The sequence below is a fragment of the Melozone crissalis genome, unplaced genomic scaffold (genome assembly GCF_028551555.1).
Source record: "Melozone crissalis strain CALT ecotype California unplaced genomic scaffold, PUWL_Pcris_2 ptg000045l_1, whole genome shotgun sequence".
NCBI lineage: Eukaryota > Metazoa > Chordata > Aves > Passeriformes > Passerellidae > Melozone > Melozone crissalis.
Window position 1 is genome coordinate 19,081,982 of NW_026535823.1, and position 26,310 is coordinate 19,108,291.

A 26,310-nucleotide genomic window follows, 5' to 3' on the forward strand; every position below is an offset into this window, starting at 1 on the left:
ACTCTCGGCAAATGAAGACAAAATAGCTATTGTTAGCTACTCATGCATGATATGGAAAAGATGAGTGGCTCTCTTAAACTGTGGTGTTTCACAAGAATCTTTAGCTACAACATTCATTGCTGCTTTTTCAGGCTGTGATGAGTGTGCTTTTACCCTAAATATCAGTCTGATTAGGTCTGAGTACTTACTTTCCAGGATTATGTTGAAGATGTTAATTTTTTTCCCTTTCATCTCCAGTGGCTAAGGGCTATACAATATATAGCTCCTGCAACACAGACTGTATAGCAGAAAAACCTAATAAATGGAAATTTTTCTTAAGAGAACCTTCTCCCTACAAAACAACTGTTGTTTTCTTCCTACTTTGAAGAGCTACTTCCACCAGATTCTGCAGGCATGCACTACTTCACTTGTAGCAGGACAAAAGAAAAAACAGTTTGAATTTTAACTTATTTTCTGGGGCTTGTTTTGTGTCCAGGTAGGTTTCAACCAGGTCAAGGTAACTCATATATGTAGATAATACCGATACAATCACATTATTCTTGAAAGGAAAATGGAAGGATGTGCAGAATAATGGCAATACTGTGCACGTAGAATTAGCTTAGTTATTATACAGGTTTTTTTTTTTTTGAATTTGTAGTTATCACTAAGCCTTATGAGATATCTCGGTTTTAGATTTTTTCTGATTTGCAAGAGAATTTGATGAGAAGAAATGAAATGCTGACATAGCTGTATCAAAAAGCTGACCTCACAAGAAGTGTTCAGATTATCCAATGATTTATTTATTGCTTTCAGAAAATACATCTGATATCTAATGTTCACTATACCCTACAAAGCTGCACTGCAATGAAAACCTAAGCTGCCATGGCGTGCATTTTGTTGTAGTTTTCATATTTTGTTGTCGTTTTCACGCTTGTCAGTGTTTGTTTCTTTACTCACATTTTGAGTTGTACAAGATGTACAACTATTTGGTACACATAACAGGTAAGTTTGTTTTAAATAAGTATTTACTAATAAAAATTTATTTACAACTGTATAAAAGAGCTTGTCCCCTGAGGCACAAAAGATGCTTGTTCCCTTGAACATAGGTAATAGTGAGAAATGAGACATTTCTTGCAAGTGTCCACCCTTCATCCCTCAAATGTCTTCTGCAGTGAGCTGGGTGACAGTTCCCAAAATAGTTCATACAGCCTGAGGTGGATTTTCAGTCCATGTGGAATCTGAAATAGTCAAGGCCTATGGGACAGACAACCCAGGAACAGCACTTGCTAATGGAAGGCTGTAGAGCTGTGAAATAGAAAATAAATGTTCATTGTGGGTGTTCAAATAGCATTTGCCACAAAGCATGCTCCTGTGGTTAATCATGTAACTATAGGAGTTGTGGGAGTAGAATAAAGTGTCTGATTAACCAGTTTGTCATAGATGTTGAATTTGAATGGGATTCATGACTTTTGTGTTACTTCAGGCAACACAAACTGTAGGCTTTGAGGTGCTCCTTCAGAAACATCCTGCAGCTCAGAAGCCCCTGTGCATTTTTGTTTCTTCTTCAGATGCCACCTAGCTGGCTTTGGGAGACTGTGTCACTTGTGGGAGGAATGGGTCTGGTCAATCCCCCTGTCCCTCACTGTACTCGAACAGACCAAGAGTGTTTGGTGCGTCTCCACTTGCCTCCGTGGCCCTGAGGTTTCTAAGAGAAAAAACCCTGTGTGAATGTGTGCCTGGGCTCTCACTGTTAATTCATGGTGAAGCTGGCTGCAAGCCTGCAACTGTTCAGGTGATTCAGCTGCATTTTGGGATTGACTCCTTAGGAAATGCGAAAGTTCTAGCTGACCTGCACTCCCATTCCCCCTGCTTTGCTTGGAGGAGTCTGTGGCTTTTAATTGTTCAGATTTGGCTGTCATTTACCTTGAAAGATAAAATATTTACTGATGGCTTATGAAATCTTTGTTCATTTAAAAATATTCCTGGTCATTGTGACCAGAGCTGAAAGGACACACTGTTCCTCTGATTCATTTGAATAAATATATTTATATGCCATATATATAGGCTTTCATTAGATTGTTAATGGGCTTTGGTGCACACAGGAGTATAATAGCAAGGGGATATCTGTCCTGATGTGCTGTCTGCAGGGGCAGCTGGAGGCAGTGCTGAGGGAAGGGGAGGAACAGTGCCAGTGTGTGATACTGACTCTGCTAATTGGGCTGCTATCAGCTAGATAACAGTTTGGGTCAGGTGCCAGGTCAGCATAACCTGGGCAAATTCAACCTAGTCCATGGCAGGACCAAATATCAGCAGCCAGCTGTGACACAACCTAGGAAATGAAGTAATGTGTTTATTGTAAAATTATTGTAAGTGATCTAGTAAAAACTTATTAGGATAAGTTGAAACTTTTAAACAATTCAGCAAAGGGCTCATGAGATAATCAGTGAGATGCCAAGGTATGACTTGATTTCTGTTATTCCATCTGAAGAGAAAGTATGATTGCAAAAAGGGAGGTGTTTACATTAACTGATAAAAAACTTGAGAATTCAGCAGAACACAGCCACGTGTTCCTGAGCTTCCTTCCATAAAAGTCTCACCATGTCTGCCCCAGCCCCATTCACCTTCACTATGAGGGGGATCATCCTTGCACTAGTGCTCACCCTTGTAGGTAAGGCTACGTATCCCTGCTTCACCTTTCTTTTCCAAATTTTCCTTAAAGTTCAGTGGCAGCAATTGGATCTAGACTGAACATTACTTACCTGGTTTTTCATCTCTCTTTGTAGGTAGTCAGAAGTTTGACATTGGTAAGTAAATTTCCTTCTACAACCTGTTTTCAGTGAATTTGCTGTTATTTCTATTTATTAGAACATGTTTACAAGTACTGTGAAAATGGCTATTGTTTCTCTCAGAGCCTGGATTCAGTAGCAAAAAGACCTACGTGTACAGTTATGAAGGCTGGGTGTTGAATGGGCTTCAAGAAAAGAATTTGGCCAAAGCCGGCGTGCGCCTGAGCTGCAAACTGGAGATCAGCGGGCTGTCAGAGAACAGCTACCTCCTCAAGGTACTGCACCTCCTAAATGTGCAACAGTGAGCTAAAATCGCAGCTTTAATTGCATCTGCCTGATGTGGGGTGTAGGAAAGCTGCAGGAAACACAACGGGAGGCTTATCACTGTAGGTGTCAGAGAATGAGCGGCAAGCTGCTGTTTCAGAGGGATGGATCACTTACCTGTGCTCCTTGTGGAAGTTGTTGGTAGCAGCTGTTCCTCAAGACTCATTGTAAATATAGCTGCTGGGGGTTTGCTAGAAAATGGCAAACTAAAGACATTTAAACCTGCTCTAAGATTTGATTCTAGTCTTAGCACACATTTCTAACTCCTTGTGGGAAGCCAGGACTTGGGTGTGTAAAATCATTGTCATGAAGGCAACTAATAAAAATAGACTTAAAGTGATAAAAGCTAATGATAAAAAGTGATACAAGGTAAGATTAAAAAGTGAAAGTCATGAAAAAGGAGTGTGTAATAATGTTTGGTGTTTGAATAATGCAGTAAAAGGTCTGTACAAGTGAAATCATGCCTCTGCTGATGTCAGCAGTGATAGGACCTGACTAAATTCAAAATAAATATGCTTCAGAAATATACTTTTATCTCTTTAATTCAGTTACAAATCAGAGGGGTTTTTTTTAATACTGAATTCAGTGACAGCTGTCACCAGTTGTACTGAACTTTAGATCTTTCAAAACTGGGGGCTAGGGATTGCATTTCACACTATAGACTTTGTCCTGAAATTCTTGTATGGTGCGCACCAGCCTGTGCTCTGAGGCACCTAAGCTGGCAGTAACTTTACCAAAGTTATTGAAATTGTTTCTTATCGACATTGTATCTCAGTGTTTATAAATATATTTTTCATTGCTTGAGTATTTTGGTTGATTTAAATAAGTAACAAATATGAAGCAAATGTAGTAATTAGTTTAGTCTAAAAAAAGTTGTATAGGAATAAGTTAAAATGAAACATTCTAAAACTGCAAATTTTTTTATGTTTAGAATGGTATAAGCTTTTTAAATGCTACATCTAAAGCAGAATATTTATTATAAGGCTGACAAAAAGGGAGACTTTATTTGATATGTTAACTGCTTCTGTAAGATAAAATAGTGCTGTTGAGCAGATGGGATTTGCACTGGTTTTGCAATAGTGTAAGCACAAGACAAAAGAATAAACTGCTCTATGATTTTCTAAGCCTACATTTGGAAGAAAAGAGTATCTCACTAGGGGTTATATTAATTTATTCCAATATGTTTGTGTATTTAGTACCAAAGGGATTTTATTCACGTAAGTATCTTGATTTCCTCCCAGATCCGCTCCCCACAGCTCGAGGAATACAATGGCATCTGGCCCAGGGACCCATTCACTCGATCTTCCAAAATCACACAGATGGTTTCCTCATGCCTTGCCCGGCCCTTCAAGTTTGAATACAGCAGTGGACGGGTTGGAAACATTTATGGCCCAGAAAACTGCCCTGATACTTGCATTAACATCGTGAGAGGAATACTGAACATGATCCAGATAACCATTAAGAAGTCACAGAATGTGTATGAATTGCAAGAGGTGTGTTTCTTTCCATTCTAAAACTGTTTTGCTGAAAGAATGTATTTGTTCTCTTTAGTTGATCTTCCTCTGAGCTTCTGTCTATTTGCATCTACTTTTGTGTGATTGCAGTAAGAAAAAGGTGATTTTTATTCACATAGAAGTAGATGTGTGCATGTGTGTTCAACAAATTACCTGGGCTGAATTCTTTTTAAGTCATATGTCTTTAAGTCTTAAGATGCAGTTCTTTGGAGGCAAATAATAATTATTATCCATTAATTTATTTGTTAATTAATTAAATTATCCATTAATTTATATGGTCTCAGTAATACAGGTATTTGATTGATTTTATTTGCTAATTGTTGATCTTAATTGATTACTTTTTAAGATTAAACTCCATCCCCTGATCGAGTATTGCTCACGTGCCTATTATTTAGTTCAGTAGGAATGATTGTATGTAATAGCAGCAGATTCATTGAGAATTTTCATTAAGTAAAACTTCTCACACAGTGAAATCCTGACATAATTGGGAAGTCACATTTTCTGTATTCATCTGCCAGGCTGGGATTGGTGGTGTTTGCCATACAAGGTATGTCATCCAGGAAGACAAGAAAAACAACCGAGTCTCTGTGACCAAAACCGTAGACCAAAATAATTGCCAGGAAAAAGTGGTGAAGAGTCTTGGAATGGCTTACATCTACCCCTGCCCTGTTGACGTGATGGTATGTGAGATGTGGAAAGATCTTCCTAATTGCAAATACAGCCACTGTGTTCCCATTTATTCACTCTTTGGGTCTCCCTGTTGTCCTACAGAAAGAAAGGATCATCAAGGGGACTGCAGCTTTCTCCTACAAGCTGAAGCAGTCGGACAGTGGTGCCCTGATCACAGAGGCTGTGTCTCAGCAGGTGTATCAGATCTCACCCTTCAGTGAACCCACCGGGGTCGCTGTCACGGAAGCAAAGTAGGTGGGACGTGGGCTTGCTTCACAAAGTGAGAATAATTAGAGGTTCTATCAGTTCCCTTCACCCCCAGCTGAAGTGAAATGAGAATTGGGCTCCACAGCAGTTGAATGGAGATGTGTAATCACACTTGGAGTTTCCACAGTCCAAAAAGTTCAGCAAACCATTTTCTATTTGTACCCTGGTCAAACTGGCATTACAATTGCATGAAAGAAAAGGGGAAAAGCTGTTTTGTTCACTTATACCATAAGAAGGCTACTTTGCTGCTCTGTTTGTTCTGAAAATGGGCTAATTTGTAGTGTCAGGAGGAAATAGTGTCTGTAGAAATAAGATCATTCATTACACCAGGTCAGTAGCTGTCATTCAGCAGACAGTGGTTTTGCTTCTCCTCGGAAACAGTTTCATTGTAGATAACTCCAATGCCATTTTGTTCTAGATAGAAAGCTTTATTCATTAGCAAAAGGTTTTCTTTTGATAAGAAATTTTTTTAAAGAGTGAGACAGTTACCTTGTTGGTATCACTGAACAAACAAACCAAGTTGGCACACGGGTGAAGAGAGATAATGCCTTTCTCCTGTGACTCTTGTCTCTTGACAGACAACAACTCACCTTGCTGGAGGTGAAGAGTGAAGGGGGGAGCTCCCCAGAGATCTCCACGCAGAACTATGGAAGCCTTCGATACCAGTTCCCAGCAGTACTGCCACAGATGTCAGTGCAGCTCATCAAGACCAAAAACCCTGAGCAACGGGTACTTTTTCCAAATTTCTTTCCTAATTAAAAAAAACCCAACCTGATCATAAATTCCAAAGACTGTAATTGTGCATGCCCTCTGTCTTGTGTTCTGTAACAGATATTTGAAACACTGCAACACATAGTCCTGAATAACCAGCAAGATTTCCATGATGATCTCCCATACCGCTTCCTGGAGCTCGTCCAGCTCTGCAAGCTGTCAAGCGCTGACACCCTTGAGTCCATCTGGAGACAATGCTCAGACAAACCCCGCTACAGGTATTTCATTGTACCAGCCTATAAGAAACTCTTCTGGGTTTGTGACAACTGGGAGCTAAAATGAAGGATTTTTACTATCTCTTTGCAGGCGGTGGCTGCTGAGCGCAGTCTCTGCGACGGGCACCCCAGAAGCTCTGAAATTCATCAAGAGCAGAATCCGCAGTGACGACCTCAGCTACCTTCAGGCTCTTCTCAGTGTTCCCTTTGCTCTCCATTTCACAAAAGCTGATGAACACACTGTTCCAATAGCTGCAGTGAGTAAAGCCATGTGAATCTTTCCAGTCTCACAACAAAAGGAGGGATAATCAGCAACTGTGATTAAGTACATTAGAGGCTGGATTCTCCTCTTGTGCACACTAATTTTGTGGAAACATTGACCCGTGAATTTTTTTTGGCATAGCATTTATTAGAGAATAGTTCCGTGTCTTCATTTATTTATATTGATGTAAAGCCCTTCTCTTATAAGAGCTTCTGGCAATAATTCCCATTTTAGTTTTCTGGGCTCACATGGCATGCCTTCTACAGACAAAACTTTGTCCCTTTAATCTCTTACTTCTCAAACAAGTGATGATTGGTGTGTTATGTCACTTGAGCAGCTCTTTCAATTACAAACTACTCCATGAAGGGGAAAATGCTGCAGGAAAAGTATTAGTGCAAGCATACAATACGTTGACACAATAATGAACCATTAATTCTGAACAGGATTTTTGCCATCTCTTGCCAATATTCTTAAACAGGAAAAGCAGAAATGATGGGAAAGTGCATCATCAATATTATTGAGTTGCACATTTTTCTGGAGGTATTCCATTTATACATTGATGTTTATCCATAATCTTAATGTTTTCAGTGTTCAGTTGATAAAAATCAAAATGTAGCTATGTAAGCTTATATGTAAGCTTATGTATGTATAAACTAGTGGAGAATTAAGCTCCTAACTAAAGCTTCCAAATATAATGTCTACAACCTACTTTAATTTGTTTAGATAAGAACAGTAATCATTCTGAAATTGATCCCTTCAAATAAGATCTGATGGTTTTCCTGCTCTGGAAGCTTTGTGAAGCACTGTATTAACTGACAAATTAATTTTCTTTCTTCTTCACAGGATTTAGTGACAAGTTCTCGAGTCCAGAAAAATCCCTTGCTTCAACAACTTGCCAGCTTGGGATACAGTTCTGTGGTGAATAGATACTGTTCTCAGACCTCAGCTTGTCCTAAAGAAGCTCTCCAGGTAGCTTTTTGCCAAGCTTTTTTTTTTTAATAGCTTAGTAATGTTCATTATATTAGCTCAATTCTTTAATATACAGTATAAAAAGGATGACTGGAAGTATAAATACACATTTTGCAGGTTTTCTTCAGAACAAAGGCATCAAATAATTTTGTCAATGTAATAATTTGCTTCATCATTGAAAACACAGTTTTCACATTGCAAGGGTAAAATCCCGGGAGAAACCAGCACTGAGTGATTTTTATCAAAGCCAGTTGCTTTATTGTGGTGGGCTTTTCAGTGGGTAAGGGGGACACTGTGGGCAGTCTATAGATTAGAGTGAGAAGACTGAACTGTGCTTTGTTTGCAGCCCATCCATGACCTGGCAGATGAAGCACTCAGCAGGGGCCGTGAGGACAAAATGAAATTGGCTCTGAAGTGCATTGGCAACATGGGAGAACCAGCCAGCATCAAGCGCATCCTCAAGTTCCTCCCCATCTTTTCATCCAGTGCTTCTGATATCCCCATCCACATTCAGATTGATGCCATAATGGCCTTGAGAAAAATTGCTTGGAAGGACTGCAAAACAGTACGTAGCATCTGGTAGATTTTGTTAACTTAGTGAATTAGAATATGTACCATAAGTGTAATGGTTTTAATGGTTGTGTGTGTGAATTCAGTTTTTTCAAAAAAAGATTATTTTTAAGAACCATACTACACAGTTTTACATTTAGCTGATGTTTTCTGCTAAGATGTAATGATAATTAGTCAGTAGGAATCTTCCAGCAGTGTTGCTTTTATCATCTGTTGTAACCAACTAAGTCCTGTGCTAGTTATAGATAGTGGACACTTAGCCACCTAAGAGTCAGACATATAATTTAAATTGCCTCTGTAATCAGGAGGAGAGACACTTTCTGTTAAACTCCCTGGCCAAATGTCAGCATTGCTCTGCCTCTTTTAGACCCTTCCCTTGAGGCTGGGCGAGTCACCACTGACCCCACACCAAGGTTGCTGTCACAGAAAGTGTAGGCAAGATTTTCAGATGGTTTAGGTATAGGACCTATATGAGAAACCATTCACTCAGACTGTCTTTGGTGAACTGCTGAACCCTTTTAAAACTGGTCTAAAATAATTAAGCATGCTCATTGAGTCAGTGGAGTTGTTTCAAACAATGAATCTGTGTTATTATCTACATTTTTTTCTTCCATAGATGTTCACTGATGTTTGAATATCGGTAATGTACAAAGCAATGCTGATGCCTTTTGGATTGTCATGGGTTGATAGATGGACATTTATTTCCATTTCAGTGGTTTCATGGGGCTGTTCCACCACGGCCCCTTCAGTTATATTAGTAGTTATGTGGAACCCTGCAGTAAAAAAGATCAGGAAACCTTTCTGCAGGGACAATGATCCCCTCTCCCGTGTTTTCTGTGGGTTAGGTGTGGATCCAGATTGCAAAATGGTTTCAGTTATTGTTAGTTCCAGACCCTGTTTTGTCTGTGCAGGTGCAGGGATATCTCATCCAGATCCTGGCTGACGAGTCGCTTTCCCCCGAAGTGCGGATGATGGCTTGTGCTGTTATCTTTGAGACAAGGCCTGCCCTTCCCTTGATAACAACCATTGCCAACGTGGCCATGAAGGAGAGCAATTTGCAAGTGGCCAGTTTTGTGTATTCCCACATGAAGGCTTTGTCCAAGAGCAGGTTGCCATACACGTACAACATGTGAGTAGAGGCAGCAACAAAGCAGGTGCTCTTCAGCAAATTATGATCTTCTGCACGTGCTGAGAACTGAGATCAGTTTATTTACTGACAGGAGCTTGTTTCTGGATGCTATTACCTTTCTCATTTTGTTTAGATCTTCAGCTTGCAATATTGCCCTTAAGCTGCTGGCCCCCAAATTGGACAGTCTGAGCTATCGCTACAGCAAGGTCATACGTGTTGGTGGTTACTTTGGTGAGTAAGTGTTTCAGGGATCAGGAAACTTTCACTTCAGAAATCCATTCTTAAAATATTAAGTCCTTATTAATGCAAATATTAATGCAGATATATGGCATTCTTTATTTCAGTGAGAAATTAAATTAAATGTGAGATTCATATGTTTAGAGTAGCCATTTAATAATTTCTGCCTAAACAGTTAGAGTTTATGTACTGATATATCTTAAAGCTGGCAGTGGAAAAAGCTGCATGAATATGATCTTGAATGATAAACAGAATGGTTAGAAAAAAGATGTCTCTTCTGATGTTTCTTCTGCCACAGATAACTATAAAGTTGGTGCTGCTGGAGAAGTCCTTGTTATGAACAGCCCAGGAACAATGTTCCCATCAGCAATCATTTCCAAGCTGATGGCATATTCTGCAGGGTCAGTGGCTGATTTGGTGGAGGTAAATATTTACCTAAGTCAATAATAAATCAAATTCAAATTAAAACTCCTCACAAAGTTTCCTCTCTGTAAGCATGTTTCAGACTGCTCCTTCTTGTGCTGTTTTGGTAGGCTGGTGTCCGCGTGGAAGGCCTCACAGATGTCATCATGAAACGAAATATCCCATTTGCTGAATATTCCACATACAAAAAGATAAAGGAGATTGGAAAAGCTGTAGGTATTTTCAGTAATACAACATGTGGGTTATGTGAAGGGGCATTGGTGATGCTTCTCACTTTAGCAAAGCCTTGTATCAGGAAGTTGAAGGCGTCAGCTCAAGTATTTCTGTGAACGAGAGATGTGCAGTGGGGACTGCAGGGGACATCTGCCATGGCTGCAATGGCTTCTGCCAGTTTTCGCTCTGGCTCTGCCTCCTCTCCACCTCAGAGATGGCTGCAGGAGGAGCACAGGAGGAAAGGGAGTAGCAGGCATTGCAGCACAGTGTGTCACATGCCTGGCAGGCTTCCTACTCCCTCCCTTCATCTAGTTTACAAGAATATGCCTTTGTCTTCAAGAGAAAAGACTTTTTTTTTGCAGTGCTTTCAAACTGGGTTTAGTGGTACTAATGGCTCAGACCCTGTGTGTGAATGTTACTGTATTGGGATACCAAACATTTGTGGGCATCTCAATGGTGGGAGAAAGTGTGAACTAGTGCCACAATCCTATTTACAATTGGAAATCTTACAAAGGAAAAGGGCAGCTTGGCCAGTGATGGGTTTAGATATGGGTGGTTTAGGATGAATTATCATTTATTAAGTGTTCCAATAAGAAACTTTGCTTGTCTCTTTATCTGTTCCCCAGCTGCTGGGATGGAAGGAGCTGCCAACAGAAACCCCCTTGATATCAGCCTACTTTAAACTCTTTGGCCAAGAGCTGGCCTACATCAACATCAACAAGGAGGTGCTGCAGCAGGCCGTGAAGGTACCAGGGCCCTGTGCTCTCTGTGCAGTCCTGGCCAGCGTTCCAGCCCCCCGTGCCCACATTCTGCTCCCTGTTTTCCCGCAGGCCGTGCTGGAGCCCGCAGGCCGGAGCACGCTGCTGAGGAGGGCGGCAGCCCAGCTGCGCGCCGGCGCCGCGGCCCAGTGGGCGCAGCCGCTGTGGCTGGGAGAACTGCGCTACATCGTCCCCACGGCCCCCGGGCTGCCCCTGGAGTACAGCTCCTACAGCACGGCCCTGGCCAGGGCCGCTGCCAGCGGTGAGCGCGGAGCGGGCGCGGGGGGACGACGCCTGGGAGAGCATGGAGAAAGGAGGGAGAGCCAGGAGGTTAGAAATAGAGCTGGCTTGGGGATTGGAGAGTGGGCAGTGAAGGTGTTTGAAGAGAAGGTGGGTGCACTGGTTTGTGCGTTGAGTTTGAAGGGATTGAAGACAGAAGAGGTGAGATGAGAACCTAGGAAATCAGAGAGAGAGAGGCCACAGCATTCAAAGCCATAAAACCACAAGAGCTGCCTGGAGAGCTGATGCAGACATGGGCAGAAGGGGGTGGTTCCTGAGAGGTGCTCACACAAGCAAAGGAGGAATCAATGTTGATTTAAAAAGAGAAGAAAATAGAAAACAATCAGAAGTGCACTCTTAATGTTAGTAACATTAAGAAGGAGGAAGAGAAGAGGGTCTTCTGACTCCCCATGTTTCTGAAATTTTAGTGTTACACCAATTATCAAACTTTCAATTTGGGTCAGCTCTTCATTTTCTTAGTATATTTTTATTTCCATTTTCAGTATGTTGCATCAGAACCTTTGCCTACATAACAAGCTTCCTCTGCATTTTCAGTTTTCTTCAGAATCATGAAAGGTTTCATGTACCCCAAAGTCTGTCTTGTTTTCCGTCTGCATTTGCTGTACTAACAAAAACACTACCTCCTACTGGAAACTGCTTATGTTTGACTCCTTTCTTTCATTTTTACAATGTTTAAATATTGTTCTTGCATTAGCAGTTGATGGAAAGATATCTCCCCCTTTAACTGGAGATTTTAGACCTTCACAGTTGCTCGAATCCACCGTGCAGATTCGTTCTGACATAAACCCCAGGTATGGCAGGTTTCTGAGGCTTTCCATATGAAGGAGGTTTTCAAGGGAAGGCAGAACCACATGGGTGAAAAGAGCACCTTCCTTACACCTGACTGCTGCACTCTGTTTCAGCTTATACATACAGAAATTTGCAACAATGGGTGTCAACACAGAATACTTCCAGCAAGCTGTGGAAATTCAAGGCAAGGTCCTGACAAGAGTGCCAATCAAGTTTGATGCTAAGATAGACATGAAGCTGAAAAATATTAAGATTGAAACAAATCCATGCCATGAGGAAACTGAGCTAGTGGTTGGAAGGTACGGTAGCATTACTGCAGAATATTTTGTGTTGCTGAAGCCCCACAAAGTTCACTATTGACTGAGCTCCCACAGAGGTCTCTAGGGAGGCAGAGTGACTCTTCAGTGTGTAGCAGAACCTTTGGGATAAAGAACAAAGAAGACAAATACTGTAGCTAAAAATCAGAGGATATCTGAATTATTTAGCAGTGTGATTTTTATATTAAATTGTTTATTATTTTGTATTCTTATTGTTTTTTATTATTTTATTGTCTTTTAAGGATTTTGATTTATATTTGAAGGAATATTTTTGATGTTTTGGAAATTTTGTTGAAATTTATCTAGACTTTGAGAACTTCCTGCAATATAAGAAAATTATATTTGTCATGTACTCTTTTTTTGTTTTCAATAATATTTATATTTCTGAATTCATATATAATCCCTATGTTCAAATATCTTACCTCTGTGCTGTCAAATGATATTCACAAGGATGTATGAATCCAAAGACAAGGGGTTGGAATAATTTACTGTTTTTTGCATATATCTCAACAGACATAAGGCTTTTGCTGTATCAAGAAATTTAGGAGAGCTAGGTGTTGAAAAGAGAACTGCAATTCTCCCAGGAGATGCTTCATCAAATATTGTGGAAGAACCTTTCAAACCATCAGATAAAGCTTCCAGTGAAGACTTCACAAAGGTAACCTATTTTTTTGGCTTACACAGTAATATTCACCCTCTGTGCACTGGATATCTGTAGTTTCGCTCTTGCCGGTGACAGTCCCAGTGGCACTCACACCCTCATCTCTAACGCAGCCAGAAGCTGACAGCGCCCCAAGGAAACGTGCCCATGGCTCTCAAGAGGATCTTGGCCCCGTCACGGGAAGGAAAGCTCACAAACGAGACATTTGTGTCAAGCTGCAGCACCTTGGCTGTCAGCTCTGCTTTGCCAGCAGGTCACGAGATGCCAGCTTCCTGAAGAACACCTATTTGCACAGGCTGATCGGAGAGCACGAGGCTAAAATAGTCTTGATCCCAGGTAAAATACTGAGCGTCTTGGGCTTGTCAGTGCTGTCTGAAGCAGTATAACTTCCTAACGTGTGCAATTGGTGTGTAGTTGAAACAGATGCTGATATTGACAAAATTCAGCTGGAGATTCAGGCAGGATCCAGAGCAGCTTCCAAAATAATTAATGAAGTAAACGCGGAGTCGGAGGAAGAGGGTGAATCATCTCTGTATGGGGACATTCAAGCTAAACTGAAGAAGATTCTGGGCATTGACAATGTGTTCAAGGCAAGTGACTGAGTATGGCAGTGGGGAACATTTTCCCCTAAATAAGGGCAGGAATTAGAGGTACAGTGTGGGAAGCTGGCATGGAAAAGAAAGGCTGGGGCTGCTTTGGAAGGTGCCAGTGCCCCAGGCTGAGGTATTGCTCCTATGGGGTGCATCCAGCAGGGTGGGCTGGGCTGGGTTTCAGCTGGATGGAGTGGATCTGAGGGAATTCTGCAGTTTCTGCTGTGAGTGAGGCAGGAAGGTGGTTTTTCCTTGAAAAGCTGGTGTGAGAACCCAGCTTTGTCCAACACCCACAGAAGTTTTATTTTGCAAAAGCAGGACCAGATGTATTCTCTCTTTTGCACCTCTTGGACTGTGTTTGCAGATTGCAAATAAAACACGACACCCGAAGAAGCAACCTGCAAAGAAAGAAAACACTGTGCTTACAGAGCTTGGGGCAGACCCTGACACAAAACATCCCTCCAGCTCATCTTCTGCCTCCTCAGCTGCCTCCTCTTCCTCATCATCTGCTGTTTCTCCTCGTCGTAAAGAGGCTGGCGATGAAGATGAGAATAATCAAGAAGAGCAAGCGAAAAACAAAGATGCAAGCAGCAAGAGCAGCAGCAGCAGTGGCAGAAGCAACAGCAAGAGTAGCAGCAGTGAGAGCAGTAGCAAGAGCAGCAGCAGTGGCAAAAGCAGCAAGAGCAGCAGCAGTGACAGAAGTAGCAAGAGCAGCAGCAGCAGTAGTGACAGAAGTAGCAAGAGCAGCAGCAGTAGTGACAGAAGTAGCAAGAGTAGTAGCAGTAGCAGCAGAAGCAGCAAGAGCAGCAGTAGCAAAAGCAGTAGCAGCAGCAGCAGTGACAGAAGTAGCAAGAGCAGCAGCAGTAGAAGCAGCAGCAGTAGAAGCAGCAGCAGCAGCAAAAGCAGTAGTAGTAGCAGTAGTAGCAGCAGCAAAAGCAGCAGCAGCAGCAGTAGTAGCAGCAGAAGCAGCAGCAGCAGGAAGTCATCAAGTCATCACAGCCATGGGCATCACTCGAGGCATGTGAATGGCAGCAGCAGCAGCAGCAGCGAGTCACTCAGCCACCGCAGCCATGAACATCATTCAGGACATCTGGAAGGTGGCAGCAGCAGCAGTGCATATTCCAAAATATGGGTAATTTTGTCAGTAAATCAACTGATGCTACTAATCACGCTCCTGGCTTTGCATGACAAGTCAGGACATTAGGGGATGGCCAGTAGATTTTAGCAACATAAAATTGAAGAATTTATTCTACAAACACACCTGCAATCATTGGCACAGATGTCTACTTAATCTCAAAAGTTTTCACAAGTTTGTTGAAAATTTTGTTACTGTCAGGAAATGGATTTTTGACAATTTGCTGTCCATAAACATTGCATATTTCTGTCTTAATTTTGCAGTAGAAACATTAATGCTTTATATAAATTACTTCATGTTGACAAAGGCAATGCAAAATTATGTTCTTGTGACTAAGCATGCAGGACTATGTATGAATGATAATCAGTAAATTTCTTATTTAATTTCCAATTCTTAGATTTTCATGTAATTGCAGCATTTCTTTTCCTCTGAGACTTCTAATCTTGTTTTTTGTCATTTTCAAAGGAAGCCCATGAGATTTATCAGTACCGCTTTAAATCAGCACACAAACAAGAAGAGGTGAGTTTTTCTTTCCTCACTAAAAGAAGTATGGAATCTGTCAAGAGTCAAATGGAGATTTTAATGGCAACTTGTTATCTTTGTTGAGGAAAATTACAGTACTGATAACATTAGAACCGTGGTGGTTCTTCTGAGATGGGTAAAGTCAGCGAGCTGTGTTCCCTTTTGTGCTGTGCACATGAAGCCACTTGTGGCTCTGCAAAGGAGCTACAAAGCCTCTTCTAAAACAATAAAACAGATTGGAGCTGCACACTTTGAAGGAACCATGAGAAGCTTGATTCACTTGATTGGCTTTGATCACCTGGTTTCTTGGGTTGAAATCACTGAGGTACGCGAGGATAGTGATGGTGACAAATGTAGAAAGATACCTTATTATATAGTATTTTGGTTGAGCAGATTCTTACTAGGGCATGAGCCAGCCAGAGCAGTGTACTTGGCACTAGTGCTCCTCAAAAAGTAACATTTGAGCAGTGTGTGTCCACTCAGATGCTCCTTTCCATTCAGTTAGTCCATTCAGTTCATCAGGCCTGTGCAGAATTTCTGGTCTGTCACATTGAGTGAGAAGCTGATTAAATCTGACTTGCTTTGGTCCATTGTTTTTTCATACAGGGAATTCTCATCTACATATGGTCCTTATGGACTGTGAAGAGTCAGACATTTTGGGGAAACAAAATTTTTCAGAGTTAGATCCTATATAGTAAGCAGGGCAAAGCCAAGTGCCATGAGAGAGTATTGTTCAGGACTGCCTCGTGCAATTTCTTCATGCATGCTTTAAAGTTACCCTCTTAAGCCTGTTGTGGTTTGATTTTTTGGGGGTTTTTGGTTGTTTGTTTTTTTTTGCAGGTCCCAGAAAGAAAACTCCCAGATGACCAAATTGACAGCTCACATTCCTCTGCCAGATCCAGTCATGCCACATCTCGAGCTTCATGGGTTAGTTGCATCATTTTTAGGGGGTTTTGACAGCTTGGAATAATGTCAGAGTGGCTGTGCACTGACAGTAATTGTCTATAATCATAGCTACAATAATCATGGGAAGGGAGAATTGCCAGCCTCTTGAGTCTCAGGTAGCAGTCAAGACGTGCACCATAGCTCCCACATGCACTTTCCCCAGCAGTGAGGATCCTTCTTACTTTCTTCACAACCCTTCCCTCATGGAAATCCCACCCAACAGATGCCTGCAGAGACTCATTTTGTGACCTCTGCAGCCTGGAGGGAGATTGAGGTGCTGCAGTGCCAGAGTGAGGACATTGATGGTAGCAAAAGTCATGTTCCAGAGGGGCATGGAGCACCACCAGGCAGAGGAGTGCAGGATTGAGAATGATGGAGAGAAGATATTGAAGGTCATGATGCACTTCAGGCTGTTCTCCAAGGGAAGGGGTTCTTGATGTTGCAGAAAATGTCCTGGGTTATATTCTGTGCTGAGTTGCTGTGCAAACGCAGAACCTGACTGCTCCACAGAGCTCACAGCCCAAGTGTGAGCAGAAAGCCAGCACAGGACCCAGACAGATAAACAAGAGGAGATGAGTGGGGATGTTTCTGCTGTGGGAATGCATGACGCATACCACTGACAGCTGATGTTCAAACTGAACCACTTGCTTTTATTCACAGGCTGGATACTAACAATGAAGCCCCAATCATATAGTCATTGCTGTGTTTTAATTATATGACTATTTCCATGGTAGCAGCTGTAGCTCAGGAAATGGCACACATTTTGGCTCATAAAAACACAGTGCTAAAAGCCATCTGGCATGCAGAGGCACGTGCACATTAGAGACATATGCATGAGGTTTTATAGGCATGTATATGTGTGTGATACATATGCTGGTATATATTTGTGGTTCAGTTGTTTATTTTTTCCATTTATCCATCTAGATCTTGCATCTAAAATGTTCCATGGTAACTCTTCTATAATTATATGTTTTGCATGCCTTCTCCCCCTTCCTCTTAGCCCAAGTTTTTGGGAGATGTTAAAGCCCCAGTGTTAGCAGTTTTCCTGAATGGCATCCGTGATGATAAGAAGGTAGGAGGCCTCCAGCTCGTGGTGTATGCTGATATTGACTCCATCAAGCCTCGGATGCAGGTATTTGTGTCCAACCTCACAGATTCAAGCAAGTGGAAGCTCTGTGCTGATGCTTCAGTCCACAATGCTCACAAGGCAAAGGTAAGGCTCAAAACTGGCTTGTACAGCTCTGTATGCATCACAGGAATGCTCCAGGCACTAAAAAAGGAACCATTGTCCCTCCATCACAGGCCTACCTGAAATGGGGACGGAATTGCCAGGACTACAAGGTTTCATCTGAGCTGGTAACTGGGCAGTTTGCTGCCCACCCTGCTGTACAAGTGAAACTGGAGTGGCCTAAAGTTCCATCCAGCATCAGATCCGTGGCAGAATGGTGAGAATTGAGTCTGCAGTGACACTTGTTAACAGTGCTGGTCAACTGGGAAAAATCAGCATCTGCACACGAGGTTCTAGTGGCTTAAGTCCTGGCTGATACTTTATTCTCTGATCTGTCCAAGTACTGCCTTTGGACATAAAAGCTGAGTGAGATTACATCTCATTTTAACATACAGTAACTCTTGATATTTGCCATAATTACTGAAAACTGAGGAACAGATCCTTTCACTGAACACTTGAAAGAGCAGAGTGGGTGTGAGGACATAACCAGGGGTCCTGCAGACTATTATGCTGCTTACACACAGGTGTGAGACAATCTAGCTGGGATGTGTGCAGCCTTTTTTTTCTCCATCTCACTAAATCTTTCTGATTTGAACATTTTAAGGTTTTACAAGTTTGTCCCTGGGGCTGCATTTATGCTGGGATTCTCTGAAAAAGAGGACAAGAATCCTTCTCGACAAGCCAAGCTGATTGTGGCTCTAACTTCTCCAAGGACTTGTGATGTTGTTATCAAGCTTCCTGATGTAATTATGAAATATTTTTATCACTCTTCTATCTTATTCCTAGTAGAAAAATGTAACTGTTTAATTACAGTGGGTCAATTCTGAGAAAGAAAAATTAAGTTAGCATTAGTTTGGGTGCAAATGATGAAAATTACTTTTATATATTTCTATCATTGTAATATTTCATAGAAGCATGTCTATAGAGTGATTCTTTTCATGGAGAGAGATGTGGGTACTCATAATGACATGAGTTTCTATCTGTAGTATCTCCATAAGTGTTCACCTCATCACTTTTGAAAGGGAGTAATTAATTATCTCCCAAACAATACCTGAATGACTTCTCTCACGCCATGAGAGAAAACTGAGCAAAAGCAAAAACCTCATGGACAACGAGTCAGATGTTCACATAATTCTTTACAATGAAAGTAGAAGAAATAGGGAAAAAATCCTAGCTGTTTGCTGGCCAGATAGATTTTGAATGTGCTTTTGAATTCCTTTTCAGATTACCCTCTATGAAAAAGCCATGAGGCTTCCCCTGTCACTCCCTGTAGGGCCAAGGACATCAACGTCAGAGCTGCAGCCTCCCAGCTGGAATGTCTTTGCTAAAGCCCCTTCTGTAGTGCTCGAGAATCTGAAAGGTCAGATCTAACTGGGTTCAGAAGCATGACAACTTCAGTCTCAGAATTCATTTGGAGACCTTGTAAATTTTTCTGGCATTGTTTATCTCAGTTGATTAGGAAATGTTCTGTAATGATGTGAGGATGGTTCAACTGAGAGAAAAGACTGTGCATGTAGAACAGAAATCATCAGCATTTCAGGGATCAAGATACCAATTATCCAAATTGATAAAATTTTAAATTTCTGTCAATTATTTTTCTGTTAGATAGAAGAACACATTTTATATGCCTTTTTAAGAATTTATGGGTGCTTACTAGCCAAAAGTCCCTGTGAACCATATGAAAATATCACATAATGAAACGAATACAAAGCTAAAATACTATGGCACTAAAACAAACCACACAATTTAGTGGCTTTCTCTCATGGAAAACAAAAACAAACCACTTTTTTTTTTTTTAACCAGCTCAATGCTCAGTTTCCTACAACAAGGTCTCAACCTTTAATGAAGTTCGGTTTAACTACACCATGCCGGCAGACTGCTACCACATCTTGGCTCAGGACTGCAGCTCTGACCTGAAGTTCCTGGTGATGATGAAGAATGGAGATGAATCTGTGAACCTGAAAGTGATCAACATCAAGATTGGCAATCAGTAAGTAACTTCTGCCAGATGCTGGGAGCATGAGGGACCTCCCTGCCCACATTTAGCATGAGAGGAGCTCCACTCTGAGCTTTCCTGCAATGGCCAGCAGCCCATGGGGTTTCAGCACTCCCCTTATTTATTTTCCATGCATATTGAACGGGACGCTGGTGCTCTTATCCTGCATCTTGGGTGACAAGAGTACCCCTGCTGCAATTTAAGCATTTGAAATGAGCTTGTGCTCTGAGCAGTGATATTGAGTGAGCAGGAAGCACTGTGAGTGTGTGAGGGTGGCACAGGCAGGGTGTGAGCACTCTTGTCCTTGCAGTGAGGTCGACATGCGCCCTGCCGACGGACACGTGCAGCTGCTGGTGGATGGGGCTGAGAGCCCAGCCAACGTGTCCTTGACATCTGCTGGTGAGTGGTGCAGCACGGGCTGCTCAGTGGTCACATGTGCTTTGGGAGAAAGGAGGAAAGAGACGGAATCTGTGAAGGAGACTTGATCAGTTTGTATTCAATCCGTGTTTCTTTGGTTTTAAGGTAATATTTAAGAATATGTACTTTACTCATTTGCAGAGGGACACTTAGAAAGATTGATTAGAGTGTGAAGCTCTTGAAGTAGCCTAAATAAGCAAGATATAATTAGCAGGAAGATCCCACCTTTTTGTGCAACATTGCAGGTCCTGTTGTAGTTCCAAATTTGAGAAGGGTTTTGGCTATGCTATCAAATTTTGCTTGATTAACATAGTAGAGCTTTTCTAAAATCCACTACACGTGACTTGTATATTGATGTTTTTTCCTGATTTGATTTGTAGGTATAAATTTGGCTTGCATTCTGCCAGGGATAGGTATGGAGAGCTGGTGAAACAGCCTGCTTGATTCTCCCAAAACAGGAATAGTTTGTTTCTGTGAAAAGTACAGGAGGACCTTGTTTCATCCTGTGCAGTCAGGGGCTATATACAGTGTGGGTATTCTGACTGAAGAGCTGCAATTTATGAATTGGGCTAAATCTTGCTGAAATTGGGTTAGCATGTACCAGTGCTGAGCTCTGTCCTATTTGTTATGTACTTGGGAAGTGATAATTGTGCCAGAAATGGCTCCAGTGGCAGTCAAGGTGTTCCTCATATTTCCATATTCCAATGCAGTGCACTTGGAGCCTTGTTGATCTGCGCAACTACAGAGCTACTATCGACAGCTCAGTAATAATTTATAGACATAAATGAGATTATGTTAATAACCCCAAAAAAATTAATAAATCTGTGACCATTAACATTCTCTTCCATCCTTTTGCAAGCATCCATTTTCTATATATTCCCATTTCTACATTGCTTTCTTCTATATTTGTGTTTCTTGAATAGGGTAAGTGTGGAATTTTGAAGAAAAGAACATTTTAGAAACATGACAGTTGCTTTTTTTTCTCTCCTAAAGAAGCTAAGTTTGGTCTGGTTTTGTTTTGTTTTTTCTTCTAGGTGCTTCTCTGTGGATCCACAGTGAAAATCAAGGGCTTGCACTTCTCGCCCCAGCCTATGGCATTGACAAACTGTACTTTGATGGATACACATTCAGGGTATCATTCTTCCTCTTCATAAGATTGAGTGCTAAGAAATTTCCATAGAATTCCCTTAAATCTGTGTGTATGAGGGCAAGGGTGTAGAGTGGCAAAGGCAAGTGTGTGCAGGGCACAAAAAACCCCAAAGGGAAGATGATGCTACAGGATTGCACAGTCCTGTAGCTCTTTATTTCTGGGTGTGAGAAATGAGAATCTTTGATCAACACAAGTATTCTGTTCTTGCAGTACAAATGTGTGTTGGGAAGCGGGTCTGTGAGTGTACACACGCTGAGTCAGCAGTGCCTTTGCAAGAAAAATGAGTTTTCAGCCCCTGACACTCTCCTTACAGCTGTATAATTCTTCAAAACAGCAAAAATGCAACCATTCTTGTTAGATAAATGAGTGGTTTAAAGTCTGCACAGAAGTTAACATGAAGCTGGAACATAAGGGGTTGGTAAACAGTTTCATGTCTGTCTCTTGTATACCATCAAAACAACCACCAGAAAAAAGCTTCAGCATATTAATAACAGTCTAGAGCATGAATAACTCAACATCCTAGACTAGCACAGTAGGTTATGAAGACTGTATCAGTTACAGATTCTGCAGCCCCACAGGAGTTTGGCATCTGACTGTCAGATCCTTTTAAATTCTTATCAAAGAGATTTTAAATGTTTGTGCATTAACTTGCACTAGAAGGGACCTGCATAGCAAAAATGTGCTCCACAGGTATTACATTTTTTTTTAACTTGAAATCTCTCTTCTTCTTCTTCTCCAAGATCCAAGTTGCTCTATGGATGGCAGGGAAAATGTGTGGACTGTGTGGAAAATATGATGCAGAATGCGAACAGGAATATCGGATGCCCAACGGATATGTAGCTAAAGATGCAGTGAGCTTTGGGCATTCTTGGATTTTGGAAGAAAGGCCTTGTAGAGGAGGTATGCAAGCTCTAATAAATTTAATCTAATATTACTGCAGTTGTTCAGGTAATGTGGAATCTGTTCAGAAAATTTAAAATCCATATATATTTGGGGGAAAAAAAGCATATTAGGAGATTCATTATTGCGTTATATATTAACTTTTAAAATTACTTGCAAGTTGAGAAAGAAATAAGAAAAGACAGGTTATACAAGCCAAAATATACAACTTAGTTAAGTTCAAAAAATAATATGAATCAAAATCTTTGTTTCAGTTTTGAAGTATTTTAAATGAGGATCAGAAAGAGGATAAGCTTCACACACAATGCTTTTATTTAAGCACAACCCCATTTTCTGGACATCAATTTTCAGCAATTAGTCCATCAAAAATCAGATGGGGATTAGTATTTATTACCAGGGCTGACCACCTGGTTTTTGAACCAGTGCAACCTGTCAGACAAAGCATTCATGTTTTGTATGTACAAAGTAGATGAGCAGTCCAGGGATTTAATTACATGGTTGAAATTAAAAAGCTGCATTTTAAGTCTTTCATAGATTAGGATCTTTTGGTGTGCAGCTCTCACTGAGGCTATGATGCAACATCACACCACAGTGCTTGAGGAGAGCAGGCACGTTGCATCTGCGGAGACTTGTCCTGTGGGAAGGGCATCCTCAGTCCCTGCAGATGGCTCGTGCATGTCTAGCTCAGCATTAGCTGTTACCCTTCCATGTTTTTGTCACAAATTCTGGACAACAAACTTGCTTTAGATGGATATGGAGTTTCCTGTGGCTGGTGGTGAGCACATTCTGCTTCCATTTAACATATGGTGGAAGCTGCTGAAATTTGAAGACTAAAATTTATATCTAGGAATAAATTGTGGTCTGTTTAGCTTCTCACTTGTAACTGCTTGTCCTGGGAATCCAAAATGAGATCAATATTCCTTGTTGGCAGCAGTGACTGTTGCTCTCGCTCTGACCAGTTCTGTGTCTGAATGACATTGGTAATAATGCAGTTCTTTAGTGATTCATTTTATTTGGTCAGAAGTCTCCCCTTTAGTTCCACTGCTGAACATTCAACATTTTAAAATGTGGTTTGACAGCTATTCAGTAAAGAAAGTTATTGGTCGCAGTTTTGATGTATGTAGTAATGGAGTGAGGAATAGAATGAGGTTTGAGGCAGCTAGGGCTAGTATGCCTCCTAGTTTATTCGGAATGGACCGATGGATTTTGGATGGATTTTCAGTTTACCTTGAAAAATGTTTATTAGAAAGTACAATGTTTCTATATCCTGATCTAGAAGCAGACCAGTTGCATTGGAAATTAGCTTTCCAGGGCTCCATATCCAACAAGCTGATTCGAAAGATTGATCAGCCAGTAAAGCTTCTTCATTTATGACCAAAGCACAGTTTTCACAGAGGGGAATTTGCAGGCGGGCAGTGTGGGCAGACGGGTCCTTTGGGGGGGTCTGGAGCTGTGTCCCGTTGTCACAAGGCTGTCCTTGGGGGGGTCTGGAGCTGTGTCCCGTTGGCACAAGGCTGTCCTTTGGGGGGTCCGGAGCTGTGTCCCGTTGTCACAAGGCTGTCCCCGCCCGTTGCAGCCTGCAAGCTGCGGCACGCCTTTGTGAAGCTGGAGCGGGCGGTGCAGCTGGCCGGGGTCGAGTCGCGCTGCCTCTCCACGGAGCCCGTGCTGCGCTGCAACAAGGGCTGTGCTCCCACCCGCACCGCCCCGGTCACCGTGGGCTTCCACTGCGTCCCGGCAGGTAAGGCAACACCCATCCCGCTGCCCAGGAGCTGGGCAGGAGCAGCAATACATTGTCACTTAGTTGTTCCACTTGAAAAACATGAATGCAGCATGGCCATAGGCAGGCATGGACTTACTGCCCTATTGGCTGAAGCCCTTTCCCTGTTCTACTAATAGGCAAATATTCCTTCAGTGAGGGAGATGGTTCTCTGTTGCACATTTAATTGTTTTCGTTGTGCTGGGATTTAAAGTCTAAACTGAATTCTCCTTCGTGGTGCTTAGGGCTGGCAAAGTAAGGGCAGTACAACAGCACAGTCAGCCCTGGGATTCAGCTGAAAAGCTGTGTACTGCAGCCTGTGCAGGCTGAGCCATGGAGGAACAAGCACAGCACCCCAAAACAGGGATCCTTGCCTTGCATTTTTTATAAATCACTGCCTTTGGGTGTGATCCTACTTCACTGTGCTGATTTAGGTACTAGAAGGGCAGGTGTCGACAGGATTGTTGCACACAGACCCAGGGATATATAGGAGGATTTATTTTCTATACATGTATTGTAGATTATAAGACATTAGATAAAATAGATTTAGATTATATAGAGAATAGAGTTGTATCTGTTTTCCAATTTTTTTTTTCTTAAAGATTGTAATACCCTTTCCTAAGTGTATCATTAATAAAATTCTTCATGGAAGTAGTAGCTTTCAAGGTAGAATTGACTTATTAATGAAGTGGATTTCCTGGAACATCTCTGTGTGACTTAGACAAATATGAATATGTAAATCAGTGAGGAACAGCCAAGCCTGCTGTAATTAATAACTAGTGCATGGTAAATGCTGTAGCTTGCAGAACTACTTGTGAAGTAAACTGTTTAATTTTCATTTCTTGTTCCCCATCAGATTCAGCCACCAGCCTGACAGACAAGCAGATTAAGTTTGACCAGAAGTCAGAGGATATGAAGGACACTGTTGATGCACACATAGCATGTAGTTGTGAGAATGAAAACTGCATATGAAGCTGTACCTTTGCAGCATAGGAGAAAACAGAAATACTTTCATGTTTCTATTGTGTAGTGTAAAAAACCTTGTTTTAAAGAATAATAGATACTAAATTAAGTACTTAAGGATCTTGTATGGGGAATCTTCCCAAGTAATTTAAAGTATTAAACTTTATTATTGTAGAAACTGTTACGATTGCCCATAAATATCTGATTTCATAATAAATCCATGCATGGAAAAAATTGTGAAGGTTTCCTTATTTCACTGGTGGTGGACAGAGGTCTGCATATGTTCTCCTTATCCCCCATTTTGTAGACTTCTTGAGTTCTGTGCACTGGGGTTCTTTTCAGGGTTTCACTGGGAACTGGGTTGGGAAGCTGTGGTACTGCTCCTGCTTGCTCCCCCAGTGCTTCCCTCCCTGGGGCTGGGATCCTGTGCACCTGCAGCACCTTGGTGTGATGCTGCACCTCTGCAGCAGCCACGCAGCGGTGAGGCTTGCCCAGAGCTCTGGGATGGGCCAGGGCTGCTGCAGGGAGCAGCAGGCTCAGGGAATAAACCTGAATCTTGTGTCCCTGGGCAAGGCTGCTCTGAGGAAGCCAGGAACAGGTTAAGTTTCTGGTGTGCCACGTGCAGAAGCTATGGTGAATTGGTGTCCTGGAGCAGGACAGGGTGGGGCACACCAAGCATCATCAAGCACAGCACCTGCCAAAGGCTCTGAACTGAGCCAGCCTCTGCACTCAGGGGGAGATGCCCCAGCCTCTGTGCCCAGCAGGAGTCGTGGCTGCAGCCCCCCCCAGGTGGGCTCTGCCTCCTGCCCTGCCCAGGTCTGTGTGGGCATGGCCAGGGACGAGCTCATCTGCCCTGAGCAGTGCAGCCCAAAGGATTCCAACAGACCTGGAGGGTGTTTTCTGCTTGCCTTGAGGCTCTGTTTGCAGGCTGAGTATGCACACTGGGTGAATGGGACTTTGAGAACACTTGAGAACATTCTGTAAAAATTGTGTCGTTTTGCTCTCCCCAGCAGCTTTTGCACCTTCAATGGATGCACATACCTGAGTTTTCTTGTTTGGGTATCAGTTTTATAGTTCAGAAAGGTAAAGTCCTTAGTACCAAAAGAAATCTGTTTGAAAGATCTAAATATACCATTCTATGCAGTTTAGATGCTGCCATGGTAACGTGCTCTGCAGAATGCTGGGGAGCTGGAGCAGCAGCAAAGCCATGAGCTGGTGGTTTGCTGCGTGCCTGGAACTCACACAGGGCAGTGATGGAAAGCACAGATTTCCAGGTAACCTCAGGCTGAATCCTGCAGAATCCAGGGCTTTATGTGGCCCCTGTGGGCAATGCTGGCACAAACTTCCAGCTCCAGCTGGGGCAGCCCATGGGGCTCTTCCCAATGTGCCAAGGCTGGAGCGGAGTTTTGGGGGAATTGTTCTTCAGCAGCCTCAGCGTGCAGGTCTGCTGAACCCCAGCAGCACTGCCCTGGCAGGAGAGCCTGGGTGAGCATCAGCCAGGGCAGCCAGAGCCTCTGTGGGACTGCAGGCCAGGTGGGTGTAGGTGTCCATCTCA

General features: G+C 42.2%; 1 protein-coding gene across 1 annotated transcript; it reads left to right on the plus strand.

Moving 5' to 3' along the window:
• Positions 1–2,607: 2,607 nt before the first annotated feature.
• On the plus strand, positions 2,608–24,969 carry LOC128942967 (vitellogenin-2-like). The gene is made up of 35 exons (XM_054285705.1): positions 2,608–2,647; positions 2,763–2,783; positions 2,889–3,040; positions 4,331–4,582; positions 5,122–5,283; positions 5,375–5,523; positions 6,118–6,268; positions 6,371–6,528; positions 6,617–6,782; positions 7,631–7,756; positions 8,103–8,321; positions 9,238–9,455; positions 9,589–9,686; positions 9,991–10,115; positions 10,226–10,327; positions 10,955–11,074; positions 11,159–11,348; positions 12,084–12,177; positions 12,289–12,474; positions 13,006–13,150; positions 13,267–13,489; positions 13,568–13,743; positions 14,108–14,875; positions 15,344–15,397; positions 16,241–16,327; positions 17,346–17,558; positions 17,648–17,790; positions 18,178–18,316; positions 18,798–18,933; positions 19,377–19,563; positions 19,880–19,968; positions 21,021–21,118; positions 21,877–22,036; positions 23,613–23,774; positions 24,649–24,969. Exons 1-35 carry the CDS (start codon positions 2,608–2,610, stop codon positions 24,762–24,764), a joined length of 5,625 nt encoding a protein of 1,874 aa, XP_054141680.1. The 3' UTR covers positions 24,765–24,969.
• Positions 24,970–26,310: the final 1,341 nt, after the last annotated feature.